The sequence below is a fragment of the Myotis brandtii genome, unplaced genomic scaffold (genome assembly GCF_000412655.1).
Source record: "Myotis brandtii unplaced genomic scaffold, ASM41265v1 scaffold1327, whole genome shotgun sequence".
Taxonomy (NCBI): domain Eukaryota; kingdom Metazoa; phylum Chordata; class Mammalia; order Chiroptera; family Vespertilionidae; genus Myotis; species Myotis brandtii.
In genome coordinates, this window is record NW_005354705.1 from 447,603 (window position 1) to 462,030 (window position 14,428).

Sequence of the window (14,428 nt, forward strand, 5' to 3'; positions counted from 1 at the left end):
AGAATCATTGATCGGCTGCCTCCTGCACGCTCCCCACTGGGGATCAAGCCCGCAGCCCGGGCATGTGCCCTTGATTGGAATCGAACCTGGGACCCTTCAGTCCGCAGGCCAACGCTCCATCCACTGAGCTAAACTGGCTAGGGCTTGCCTTTATTTTCTTAACAATATCTTTCAATAAACAAACGTTTTTTTATTAAAATAAAGTTTATTTTACAATTTTTAAAATTTTTATGGCTTATGCTGTTTGTGTTCTAGCTAGAAACTTTTGCTAGACCCATAGTTACAAATCTTTTTTTAATAGACATGTTATATAGATTTAACTCCTATATTTACGTTTATAATTCATTTAGAGGTAATTTTTATATATAGTATAAATTAAGAGTCAAAGTACATTTTTTTCCCATAATAAGTCTTGAAATCAGATAGTATAAACTATCCAACCTTATTTTTTTTTTTAATTGTTTGGGCTATCTTAGATCCTTCGCTGGGATTTTGATTGAGTACAGTGACTATGCAGATTAATTTGGAGGAGAATTGATATCAGACAATATTAAGTGTTCTAACCCATCAGCATGTTATATGTCTCCATTTATCTAGGTTGTCTTTAATTTCTCTCTGCATTGCCTGAACCGGTTTGGCTCAGTGGATAGAGCGTCGGCCTGTGGACTGAGGGGTCCCGGGTTCGATTTCGGTCAAGGGCATGTACCTTAGTTGCGGGCACATCCCCAGTGGGGGGCATGCAGGTGGCAGCTGATCAATGTTTCCCTCTCATCGATGTTTCTAACTCTCTATCCCTCTCCCTTCCTCTCTGTAAAAAAATCAATAAAATATATTTTTTAAAAATTTTTCTCTCTACATTGTTTCATAATTTCACATACAGATCTTATTGCTAGTATATAGAAATATCATTGATTTTTCTATATTGAGCTTGTATTTTGCAACTTTGTTAAACACACTTATTAGTTCTAGTAGCCCTTTTGTAGATTCCTTAAGATTTTCTACAGAGATAAGTCATGTTATCTGTGAATAGAGACAGCTTTATTTTTTTCCTTTTCCGTCTTATGGCTTTTCTTCTTTTCTTTTCTTTTCCTGACTATACTATCGGGGATCGCCAATAAATGTTGAGTTGGTGTGGGTAAGAAGGGACACCTTTGTCATGTTCTAATTCTATGGGGAAATCATTCAGTCTTTCACCAGTAAGCACATTGTTAGCTGTAGGTTTTTCATGGAGGTTGAGGGAGTTCCCTTCTATTCCAAGTTTGCTTAATTTTATTGAGTATTGAATTTTGTTAGGTGCTTCTTCATTTAGTGAGATAATCATATGACTTTTTTAGCCTATTATATGGCAGATTACATTGATTTTTCAAATGTTATACCAATCTTGTATTCCTGGGATAAATCCTATTTTGTTGGGGTATGTTAACTTTTTTATGAATTGCTGGATTTGATTTGCTAAAGTTTTTTTTTTTATTGATTAAGTTATTACATATGTGTTCTTATCCCAGTGGTTCTCAACCTTCTGGCCCTTTAAATACAGTTCCTCATGTTGTGACCCAACCATAAAATTATTTTCGTTGCTACTTCATAACTGTAATGTTGCTACTGTTATGAATCGTAATGTAAATATCTGATATGCAGGATGGTCTTAGGCGACCCCTGTGAAAGGGTCGTGCCAAAGGGGTCGCGACCCACAGGTTGAGGAGAACCGCTTTATCCCCACATTACCCCCCATTCCCCCACTCATGCCCTCACCCCCCTGTTGTCTGTGTCCATTGGTTAGGCCTATATGTGATTTGCTAAAATTTTGTTGAGTATTTTTTGTATCTGTGTTCATGATGTAGTTTAGTTCATTTCTAACATGATTTATTCTTTTTCCTGAGTTTTATTGGCTCCCCTTCACCTTCTGTTGTCTGGCTGTCTCTTTCCCAGGTGCTTCTTTCGCTGTTGTGTGTTCCTTGGTAGCTGCAATTGCTTCATTAAGTGTTCTTTTTCCCTTAATTTCATGTATAATTGTCTCATAATTCCACTTATTTCAGTGGCAAATTATTTTCAAGTATGTTTTGCTTGTCAATAAGGAAGTTGTACTGCTGTTTTTCCACTTTTTAAGGATAGTGTTGTTGAATAGGTGCTGTGTTTATACCATTTTGATACTCATATTTGAATGAGTTGGAATTTGCAGGACTAGCTATTAGCCAGAGTTGTGGTAGAAAAGGAAGATAAGCCCAGGGTAGTGTTTTAGGCTTTGCTGCCCAAGAACACTCCTTTACTATGGTGTAGCCACAACACCTTTGCCTCTCAGAACCTGACTTGATTCAAGAAGACTTTTTTTTTCTGTCCTAAGCTCTGTAGATTCGTTTACTGGTCTCTGGCTCCAAGGAACATAATCCTGTCTTCAGAGTATTTGTTTCCCCTTCGAAAGGTGGTGCTGTGTGTGTGTGTGTGTGTGTGTGTGTGTGTGTGTGTAATTTTATTGATTACAGAGAGGAAGGGAGAGGGAGAGAGAGATAAGAAACATCAGTGTGCCCTGGCGCCCTGGCCCCAGTGGATAGAGCGTCAGCCTGCGGACTGAAGGATCCCAGGTTCGAATCCGGTTGGGGGCACATGCCCAGGTTGCAGGCTCGATCCCCAGTGGGGGGTGTCCAGGAGGCAGCCGATCAATGATTCTCTCTCATCATTGATGTTTCTATCTCTCTCCCTCCCCTTTCCTCTCTGAAATCAATAAAAAAAAGAAAGAAAGAAAGAAACATCAGTGATGAGAGAGAATCTCCAATTGGCTGTCTCCTGTAAGTCCCCTACTGGGGATCTAGCCCACAACCCGGGCATGTGCTCTTGACCGGAATCCAACCCCAGATCCTTCGGTCCACAGGCTGACGCTCTAGCTAGCCACTGAGCCAAACGGGCTAGGGCGAAAGGTGCTGCTTTTTTAGCTCTGTCAGTACCACCACCACCTCAAGTTTCCCTGGGGACTTTCTACTTTTTCTTTACTTCATCTCTATGTTGTTCCCTGTTTAAACAGTCCTACTCACAGCACTTTACACTAGGAATGGGGTTCTTTTCTGAGAATGGATATTTACAGTCAGTCTCAGAGGCCTCAGGACTCCCTGGGCCTCCCTGCTGCACCTCCAGAGCTTCTCTCACCAGTTCTGCTGATCTCATGTGCTGAGGCCACACTTAAATATAGTTTGGAGTTTGCAGGTTTTCTCTGACTTGTAGATTTGCAAAAGGGGCAGTTGTAGATTTGTAGGGAATATTTATCCCTTTTGTTTCCTTTGTATCATTTCCAAGAGGAGCAATTGGAAGATTTAGAACTAAGCTGCTGCCGTGTTTCTATGCCAATATTGACTACTGATAGAGTTTGTTGATCACAAGAGCAAGATCAAAAGAGCAAAATGTTTCTCATCGATGTTTCTATCTCTCTATCCCTCTCCCTCCCTCTTTCTAAAATCTATAACAAATAAATTTTACGATTTCATAGTAAGACAATCAAAAAAGGGGAGGAAAGATTTGAGCAGACACCTCCCCAAAGAAGATATAAGAATGAACAAGCTTATGTAAAAATGTTCATATAATTAGTCATTTTGGGAAATGCCAATTAAAACATAATATTGTTATATGTATATCTATAAACATGGCTAAGATTGGTAAGGATCTGGAACAGCTGGAATTCTCACACTTACCGTGTGACCCAGCAATACTGATGGGTACTGTACTCGCTGTCTGCCTTAGTCTTAGAAAGTGGCCAGATTTGGAACTACAACTTATCCTAGTCATTTGGAATATTTCAGCCAATCAAATTTTTTTGCTATACATAGCCTGTCTCTTTTCTAATGATTTTGTCCTACGTAAGTGAATAAAAAAGAAAGAAAATGAGAGTTGCCAGTAAATTCTCTGGACTGATCAGGCAGGTTATCAAGCTAGTGAAATAAAATAAATTTATTGTACTTTATAGGGGGTTATTTTTCTGTCTTTTTCTCTCAAGGATTATCTAAGGAAAGATGTATTTTTAAAAAGTTATTATCAATCTGTCTCTCATGATATGATAAACATAAGAAACTTTCGGAGTCAGAGCACTAGCAAAGTAATTCTGTCCTTATGACTGTTTATCCTTACTCAAAATCATTTAATAGAAAACAGAAGTTACATTGTAACCAGTGTTATAGTAAGTTAGACTTGACCATCTTGGGTCTTACTATGCCTTCATTTAATATTGTAAAAAATTATGTTCCTTCAAATGGAGTAAAAAGCCATTGAAACCCAATGATGCAGCTAAATCCTGCCTCCTGATTAACTTCTAGAATTTCTTCATCCTCTCTCCTAGCTTTGGCGTCATCCCCAGCACTCCCCTGGCCATCCATACACCACTGATGCCAAATCAGAGCATTGATGTCTCCCTGCCTCTCAACACCTTGGGTCCAGTCATGAAGATGGAACCTCTGAATAACCTACAGGTTCGAGTTTTACTTCACTCAGGGTACAAGTTGATATCTTGCCAATTTTATTTTATTATGTGTGTATGTATATAATTTATATTAGATTTGGTCATGGAATCAGATTTGTAATAACTCTGTGGTGAAGAGTTATTTATTTTTTAAAAGTCATGCATTGACATGGAAAGTTATTCTTTTACTCAAACATTTAGAAACTTTTAAAGTATCGTTTTTACAAACCTTTTGTTTTTAAAACTTACATAGCAAATTTGAGTGTCATTTATATAAAAACTAGAGGCCTGGTGTATGAAATTCCTGCATGGATAGGGTTCCTAGGCCTGGCCGGCAATCAGGGCTGATTGGGGCCATCTCGCCCACTCCCGATCGGGGCCAGGCCAATTGGGCCTGCTGGCCAGGGGGCAGGGACCGTGGGAGGTTGGCCAAGAGGAGGGATGGGGGAAGTTGGCTGGCCACGGGGAGGGACCCGGGGAGGTTGGCTGTGGGAGTGCACTGATGGCCAGGGGGCAGCTCCTGCATTGAGCGTCTGTGCCCTGGTGGTCAGTGCGCCTCATAGTGACTGGTCGGTCGTTCGGTCATAACAGTCACTTAGGCTTTTGTTTATAAACGCACACACACACATACACACACACACACACACACACACACACACACACACAGATTTCTCCCTAGCTAGTTTGGCTCAGTGGATAGAGCATCGACCTGCGGACTCAAAGGTCCTGTGTTTGATACCTATCAAGGGCACATGCCCGGGTTACAGGCTTGCTCCCCAGTAGGGGGTGTGCCAGAGGCAGCCAATCAATGATTCTCTCTCATCATTGATGTTGCTATCTCCCTCTCCCTTCCTCTCTGAAATCAATAAAAATATATTTTTAAAAAAGATTTCAATAGAGAATCGTGTGGAGGTTATTGTTAAACACACAACCATGTATAGTTAGTTATCTGGATTTAAATATCTGTTGTTAACACATATCTATGGTAAGTGTAGCAGAATCTTAGAGGAGTTACACAGAGCCTCTTAATCTTGAAAACATTGTAGTTTTTAGAATGTTTAAGTCCTTATTTAGAGTTTTATTCTGTTTTCATCTACTTTGAATTTCTCTTTGAAATATAAGCTTTCTGGGGCTCAAACAATGTGAAGGCTTAGTAAGCTTATGAGCTGAAACTGTAGCAGCCCTGAATGGGTATTAATAGAGATAAAAGCCCTGGAAGTTGGGGTTGTTTTCTGTTGTTATTGTTGTGTTATAGCACAACTTATTTCAAATGGACAAAACATTAGTATCATTTACTGTATCTTAAGATAAATTGCCTTTGAATGGGAGCTTCCTTTCCAGTACTTTGAGATGTACAAGATGTATCTAGAAAATTTACTACTATGGAAACTGAAGACTTTAAATTGAATGGGTGGGGGAAGGACATCTGGTTTTTCTTTTTGATTAATTGCTATAACACTTTCCTTCAGGTGGCTGAGGGAATATCATATTTTCTTTAGACATCATTAGACACCAAAGCTACTACAGGGCAACTTTTATGCTATCTGAACTTTGCCATTTTGCTAGCGCTCAAATGGCTCTTGGGTCCACTGCCCATTAGAACTATTAACTCCATCCATGTTAATTTTTGTTACAAACTTACAAAGGGAGGAGGTGCTTCTTGATATTTAGGTCCATATTCTATTTTAAGGCTATATATTTGGTTTTTATAAATTATATGAGCTGCCCTAGCCAGTTTTGCTCAGTGGTTAGAGAGTCAGCCCATAGACTGAAGGGTTGCAGGCTCAATCCTGGCTTCAGTTGGGGTGTGTGTGTGTGTGAGGCAACTAATCGATGTGTTCCTCTCACATGGATGTTTCTGTCTCTCCCCTTCCCTTTCAGTCTCTCTGAAAAAAAATCAATGAAAAATGTCCTCACGTGAGGATTAACAACAACAAAAATTTGTCTCAGCCCATGGTGGCTGTCATCTTGCATCACTATCATTCAAAGGCCAGCCTAAAAAGATGCCTTGTGAAGGATAATCTGAAGACACAGCAAAGAGGATTGGTATTCCCATCCTACCAAGAACTTGAAATGATAGAATAGTCTGAGACTATAAAATATGTTGGGGTTTTTTAAAATATATTTTATTTTTTACAGAGAGGAAGGGAGAGGGATAGAGAGTTAGAAACATCAATGAGAGAGAAACATCGATCAGCTGCCTCCTGCACACCTCCTACTGGGGATGTGCCCGCAACCAAGGTACATGCCCTTGACCGGAATCGAACCTGGGACCTCTTGGTCCACAGGCCGACGCTCTATCCACTGAGCCAAACCGGTTAGGGCTATAAAATATGTTTAAAATGACTAAAGAAAAATACCAACCTTCCACTTTCCAGTCAAGACAGGTGGGATTCCATTACTTACTCTTCTGGAAATATCAGTGTGAGACACTAGTACTGGTGGTGAGACATCAACAGTAAAATTACTTGAAGTTAAAACTAATGTTTCTCAGTAGTTTAAATAGCGACAAAACAAGCTTGTTTGCCAGTTCATTAACTACCTTGTTGCTGCAATCGTTGACTGCCTCTTCTTCAGCAAAGGGTATAATGATTTAGAATGAAGGTGGGTGAGTCACAATATAACATGGCTCAGACTAGAAGAATAAAACAAGGATTACTGTACAGATGGAATTGGCTATTACTATGATGAAGGTAAAGTGTTAAGGGGCTTTTCCAACACAGAATCCCAAAGTAAGTAACTAACCCAAATCTACATCTGCTTTCTTTTTATTGAGATCTAACCTCCTGTTGGCCCAGAGAGCCTCTAGCCTAATATTTGAGGACAGTCAGCATGAGTGCAAAATGCTTTACTTTAGAAATAAGAAATGGAATCTGGGTCACAGAAACCAGGACAAATTTTCTGCTCTTAAAAAAGAAACAGTAAATAAATGAATGTCAGTTTATTTTTCTATTTGCATTTTCATTTAAGATTCAATGAAATGAACTTCCCAAGTAGCAACCTTCATAATAGACTTTGAATCTTAGTCCAAACCCCTCCCTCAAAAGTTTTCATTTTTACAAACCTGTCTTTATAACAAGCAAACTTAAACATGTTCAATCTAAGTGGAATGTAATAAAACATCTCAACTTCTCTAAGAAATATGATTCCATCTGTAGTCAACTGCTGATCATCTTTTTCTCATGGATTCTCCTCTTTCAGGGAATGTCATAATTATGGCTATTTTCTCTTTAATTGGGATTTTCCAGTGGAGAAAATAACCAAAAAACTTGAAAAAAGAGAAACTTTTTTCCACTATAAGCAGCTCTATTTAATGTCTGCTGATGGAAGTTGCAACTAATGGTTAGCTTAAGGTAGGTGGGTAACTTTAGATTTCACTTCCATTCTCCCCTTATTCCAGTATGAACAAAAAGAATCAAATCCTAGACCCAGATAAAGCCAAATCAAGATTGATTGGCATTTAAACATTATATTTGCATAATGTTTAAATTGAAGAGCTCGTGTAGGAAAAGTTAGTACTTTTTTAGTACTACAGACTATAAAATCATGGAGAAAGAGGAGGGATATCTGGAGGTTGAGGAAATGATATTTTGAATGCAGTGTGTGATTTAGTTATTTTGCTTAATTTGATATCTGTATATAGGACAAGTTCATCAAACCCAGCTTCCAGAACTTTAATGTGACACTTAGTAAAAACACTTTTCTTTAAAATGTTCATCAGACTACTTGTTGGCTTATAATCTGTTTGAAACACTATTGAAAGGTTAAAAAGAAACTGTTTCCTCTTAAAATGTAAAATAGATTATACTTAGAGACACAAATTAAATACTTAATAGAGATTGGAATCTATGAAGTTTTTTCTACTGTACTGATGTTGGTTGTTTTAAAAAAAAAAAAAGCCTTGTGAATCCAAGTTATAATTATTACACAAAAAGTCTGAAGCCTGAGCCAGAACAGGCCATTCATATGGAAAAGACACTGCAAACAGCTTGAATGGGGCTGCAAATTGGGTGGGGCAGGGTCTCAGATAGTTACCAGGGCAGGACAAATAGTGTAAGCCAGGTTGATGGAGACTCAGATATGGTCACTGCCTGTCAGCACTGTGGGGAAGGTCTCAGCAAAGGAATAGTGGCCACTGCCAGCACTTTTTTCTGGGAGAAAGCTGCCCCCCAGCTCTTGCCCTGATGCCACACAATTTAGATCCTCTCCATAGGTCCCTAGATCCTTTCAAGCTGTTGCTCCAGCACTGGAGTTCAGAGAAAGTGAGTTCAAGTAAGTCTGTGCACTAGCCCTTTAAGAGGAACTGCCTGGGTCTCCAGCAGCTTCCATGTCATTCATCCGCAATCCCTACTGATGTTTACAGGCCTAAGTTACGGGGACTTCTCTTCCCAGCATTGGAACCCTGGTCTGAGGCGTCTGGTGTGGGGCTGGGACCCCTTTCTCCTCATGGGTAACCTTTGCAGCCAAGATATACCTTCCAATTAAAAAAACACCACAGGTGGATGTCGGACCAATCCATTCCACACCTCCACCCCTCCTACCAGTCTCAAATGTGCTTGCTTTACTTCTCTAGTTGTAGGACTTCCATTCAGCCAGATTTCAGGCAGTTCTAAATGATGGTTGTTCTGTGGTTTAGTTGTAATTTTGATGTAGTTGTGGGAAGCTGCGAGTACCATGGTTACCTACACTGCCATCTTGACTATCCTCCTTCCCATTATTTCTTCAATTTTTTTTCTGCCCAGTTATCTCTACTCCTTCCATAATTCCAATTACACATATGTTAGACCACTTGATATTGTTTTTCGGGTCACTGAGGCTATTCTTTTTGTTCTTCAGTTTGGGTAATTCCTGTTGATCTATCTTCAAGTATACTGGCTTTGTTCTATAGACTACAACCTTCTATTAAATCCATTCAGTATAATTTTTATTTCAGATATTATACTTTTCAGTTCTAGGATTTCCATCTGGGTCTTTGCTAGAGTTCCCCATTTGTTCACTCCAGATGACAACTGGAGAACCTGGAGCCTACTCCTCCTTTATCCCTCCTACTCTCTTTGGCCATCCCTTGGGCCTAAGGGTATGCTTATAGACCCATAAGAAAAATGACCAGTAGAAGTATCTGAAGAAGGCCCTGGAAACAGTATTATTGCTGTCTATCTAGAAAATTCTTGTGTTCTAGCTGGACAGTCTCTTTGGCCTTGTGGATTCCTTTATCCATGGGTTACAGGGAGGCCAGAGGAGGATTAGTGTGTGGCCTTTTAAACCATAAGACCCAGGACAGGATCCCCAGCTCATCACTGAGGGCAGTTGGAATACTCTATGCAGTACTTTCTTTTTGGGTTAGCTTATTTCTTCCAAAAATTATCTTTGACTCTCTTGTCTACTAAAAGCTTTCTGTCAGTCTTCTAGGGGCTAAGTTGAGAAAGAGGGCTGAAGAGTAGCATTCAGCATGCATAAATTCACTTAATCAACCACCCCTCATTCATACCTGGCATCCCCTTCAAAGTATCATCTATTTAATCATCTCTAAAAGAATCAATCTTTACACCTAGCTGGTTTTGCTCAGTGGATAGAACGTTGGCCTGCGGACTGAAGGGTCATGGGTTCGATTCCAGTTAAGGGCATATGCCCGTGTTGTGGGCTCAACCCCCAGTAGGGGGTGTGCAGGAGGCAGCCAATCAATGATTCTCTCTCCTCATTGATGTTTCTCTCTCTCTCTCTGTCTCCCTTCCTCTCTGAAATCAATAAAAATATAATTTTTTTAAAAATTATCAATCTTTAGTTTTATGTAGGGGCTGAAGGGCTAAGGTAGCTTAGAATGGTGGTAGGGATCTAGTACTCTCACAGCATCTTAATCCTCTTTCCTTTAACATCCCCTTTCCTCATACAGATTCAGAGGTGCTATCAGTCTTAACCCTTTGAGAATTCTGTGGTGTTACTGTTAATCAATTTATTTTACAGTTACAACATTGTATTACTGTTGTAATTTTTTTCTTCCCTATCTTTATTAATTTACTAGAGGCCCCGTGCATGAAATTCATGCACTCGGGTGGGTGGGAGGGGTGGTCCCTCATCCCGGCCTGTGCCCTCTCACAGTCTGGGAGCCCTGCAATGGATCGCCCCAAAGAGGTAGGCCCTGCCTACCCAACCAGGGCTCCGCGATGGATCGCCCCAGCGGAGGGAGGCCCCACCCACCCGGGGCAGCCCGCCAGTCGGTGGCCTGGGCCTCCCTCTGCAGGGCGATCATGGGGCAATGGATGGGCCCCCAACCAATCGCATCACACCCGCCTTGGCTGGCCTGGCGCCAATGGGTGTCATAGTGTGGTTGTCCAGATGGTTGTTCCGCTGTTCAGCCGTTTGATCGATTTGCATATTACGCTTTTATTATTATAGATGCCTTTAATTTTTTTCTTTTAATTATGGCAGAATTTCTTCCAGGAGAAAAAATTTGAATGTGATTTTCAGTCTACTATTTTTATCTGAAAGTCTGATAGCACCTTCATAAAAATGTATTCTTTTCTTCCGTCTATATTATTTTACAATTAGGAGTTTTAGTTAGTGGTGAATCTGTGGATTAAGAATTGGTATTTTTCACTTATAGGGTATTATGAGACTGACAAATGATTTCACTTATTTATGGAATCTAAAGAACAAAATAAATGAAAAAAATTTGAAACAGGCTCAGATTCAGAGAGAGAACTGGTGGTTGTCAGAGGGGAGGCGGGTTTGGGACACTGGGTGAAAGAAATGAAGGGACTAGCAAGCACAAATTTGTAGCTACAAAATAGTCACGGGGAGATTAGTAAAGAATGGGGAATAAAATCAGTTGTGATAACTATGTATTGGTGCCACTTGAAATGTTGGAAATATGGAGGGGGACACTATGTAAAGTATATGATCGCCTAATCACTAAGCTGTACACCCGAAGCCAGTATATTAAAAAAAAAAAAAAGTATTGGTCCTTCCCTACATATAGTTTTTGTTATCTTTCTGTCTATCTACCTATCATCTTTAAACCCCACATTAGTGTTGTATAATAAGGGGATAAATATTAGGGAAAAGAAATAATGTCTCGGCTTTTTTCTTTGACTATCTCTTCTAAAACAAAGCAGTATTTCATCAGTTCTATTTATTTAACCTTTGAATGACTAGGGCAGAAAGTGCTGAAGATGCTAGCTACAAAGGACACAATCTTACAGTCCTATTTATTCATATCCTTATGATCTTCGTCAGCCAAAAGGTGTTGGGTTTTGTGTGTGTGTGTGTTTTTGTTTTTTGCCAGTGTATGGTCCTGAGAAAATTCTGTCCCTTGCTACTCCTACATTGCAGTCCCAACCTGTGAGAAAATGAGTTGCAGATGGTGCCTGTCCCTGATATTTCATGTCTTACATATGTCCATTCACACTCAGAAAGCCCACAGCTCTAGCTATTGTACCAGAAAAACTGGTAAATGCTTCCAAACGGAAAACTTTTTCAGGAGCTTCCATCAAATGAAGCAAACTAGCTTGGCATCTGCTGACTTTTCTTGACTGTTGTGCAGGGCAAACAAGTTCAGTATTAAAGCCTCCTTTGGTCTTTCAAGATTCACAGTTGAGGACTGTGCACTCGGATTGCTTTTATGGGAGCACATGCCACTTAGTGGTTGAGTCCTTGACATGGTGGATCTTATGGGAACTATAAGAGATCCCCAGATTAGACAGGTAGATCCAATGCTGAAAATAAACCCTAAAGACAGAACAGAATATGAAATATTCCATTAGCAAATGGAGGCGATGGAGTTTTGGTTATAAAAGATGAAAACATTTTTTTACCCAAGAAAGCAAAAGAGAAAATTACTTTCTGTGATTTCTACTTCAAATTTTATCAGTCTATTTGTGTCATTTAAACATATCCTTTAAATCTCACCTGAGAAACAGAGTATCTTATATATGAATATTTCATTTCTTACTTGGTTGTTGTTTTTGAGAACACTCCTTATCCTTGTCAAGATATCAAGATTCTACTAGGCAATATCTTTTATCTTAATGCTAGAGGCCCAGTGCACGACATTCGTGCAAGGGGCTTGGCCCTCACAGCCTCAGCTTCATCCTGACAGTTGTGCGGCTGTTTGGTCTAATTAGCATATTAGCTCTTTATTATATAGGATAACCAGCACTCAACTTGCTTCTGAAACTCTTTATGAATGTGTCTGTTAATAGCAATAAAAGTGATTTGTGGGTTTTCATCTATAAAAATCCCAGCCAACTTTATATTACGATAGTAAGTTGAGAGTTGATGATGAAAAATGGCATCAGTTTTGTGTTTCTGGCTTGATAAATAATTGGAAAGTAGATTCAACCATATGATCTTTATGTAGTAGGGGACTTCCCAAAACCTTAATATACATTATAGGTCGGAATTAAAGGGAACTCACTGGGATTTTCCAGAGCTGGATTGAAGCCCACTTGAGAGCCATGTCCTTCCCTCATACATATGTATATTCTTATATTTTGCTGTAGCATTATATTCAGTGAGATAGGGAAAATTTTGCTTTATTCAAAATTTTTATGTAGGGATTATGCATAGGCTTTATGTTATTGAGGCTCATACATCTTGAAAGTAAAACTTGAGTAAACCTTTGAGCCTTTATGCAAACATAAAGAATGTTAACCCTAACCGGTTTGGCTCAGTGGATAGAGCATCAGCCTGCGAACTCAAGGGTCCCAGGTTCGATTCCGGTCAAGGGCATGTACCTTGGTTGCGGGCACATCCCCAGTGGGGAGTGTGCAGGAGGCAGCTGATCGATGTTTCTCTCTCATCAATGTTTCTAACTCTCTATCCCTCTCCTTTCTTCTCTGTAAAAAATCAATAAAATATATTTTTTTAAAAAAGAATGTTAAATCTCATGGTTGGAAGAGATAACTTTTTTGTTGTTAATCCTCACCCGAGGACACATCAACTGGTTGCCTTCTGCATGTGCCCCGACGGGGGAGGGAGGAAGCAAACCAGCAACTGAAGTACGTGCCCTTGACCAGGAATGGAACCTGAGGCCCTTCGGTGCGCAAGGCGCTGCTCTATCCACTGGGATGCACTGGTTTAATGTCTGTTTCAAACCCTATTTCTGATGGAATTTACCCTATATGAGCAGTGATTTAAGTCTCAACATCTATAAGAATACTAATGATTTATTACCCTAAAATGGCCCATTTAATATTCCTAAAACTGTTAGGAATTCATTTATATTGAACTGAAATATATCTTTAACTTCTATCTGTAGATCCTCGTTTTACAGCTGGAGTTTTATAGACAAGTTTCTGTCTGAATCAAGGTTCATGGGGCCTGAAAATCAGTCAGGTGGGCCTATAATGAAAATATACTCAATCTGAATATTTTTTTTCATTTTTATTCCACTTCAGGAAAGCCTAAATTTATGGAAGGACATTTATTTGTATGTACTGCAAATAAATGTCCGTCTATTGTTCTAATTTTAATAAAAACCAATTAGAAGTAAAACTGGTAAATGTATTTAGTATCAGTTACAGTTTGGAAACTAAGGAACATATTATTTAATTTTTTTTTTAAGTGTGAAAATGAATGGTGCTCCTTGGTTTCGTGGCAACATTTCTTTTCAGGAACCATTGAAGGAGTTTGGAAGTCAGGTACTCCAAATATGAAAGCACAGAACTTCTTAGTTCCATAGCTCGCACTGGGTTCCTAACAGTAATTTCTGTCGCATCTCTGCACATTGTCCTGCCCATGTACCTAATCATTTTGGTTGCCACATGCCCTTTTTCTGTCCAGTAGGCACACCTGTGAACCTATTTGATTTCTGACTTGCTGTTAACTAATCTAAGACTGTATCCTTATTATCTAGAACCTAGATTAGGTTCTAAATCAGTTTTACTTGAGGATTTTAAACTGAATGATGTTCATTCATTCTTATTACAGAGGTCTGTTTTTTCTATTGAGTTTCCTTGGGTCTTTTGTCCCAAGACATACCAGATTGGGGTG

General features: G+C 39.5%; 1 protein-coding gene and 1 pseudogene across 1 annotated transcript in view; one reads left to right on the forward strand and one right to left on the reverse strand.

The window, feature by feature from the left end:
- The window catches only part of AP2B1 (adaptor-related protein complex 2, beta 1 subunit), an 89,687-nt gene that overhangs the window by 52,967 nt on the left and 22,292 nt on the right, over nucleotides 1–14,428 (forward strand). The window contains exon 15 of the mRNA XM_014534765.1: nucleotides 4,319–4,448. Coding sequence (XP_014390251.1) covers nucleotides 4,319–4,448 — 130 coding nt within the window. The remainder of the gene's footprint in view (nucleotides 1–4,318; nucleotides 4,449–14,428) is intronic.
- Nucleotides 5,457–6,146, reverse strand: LOC102243983 (annotated as a pseudogene).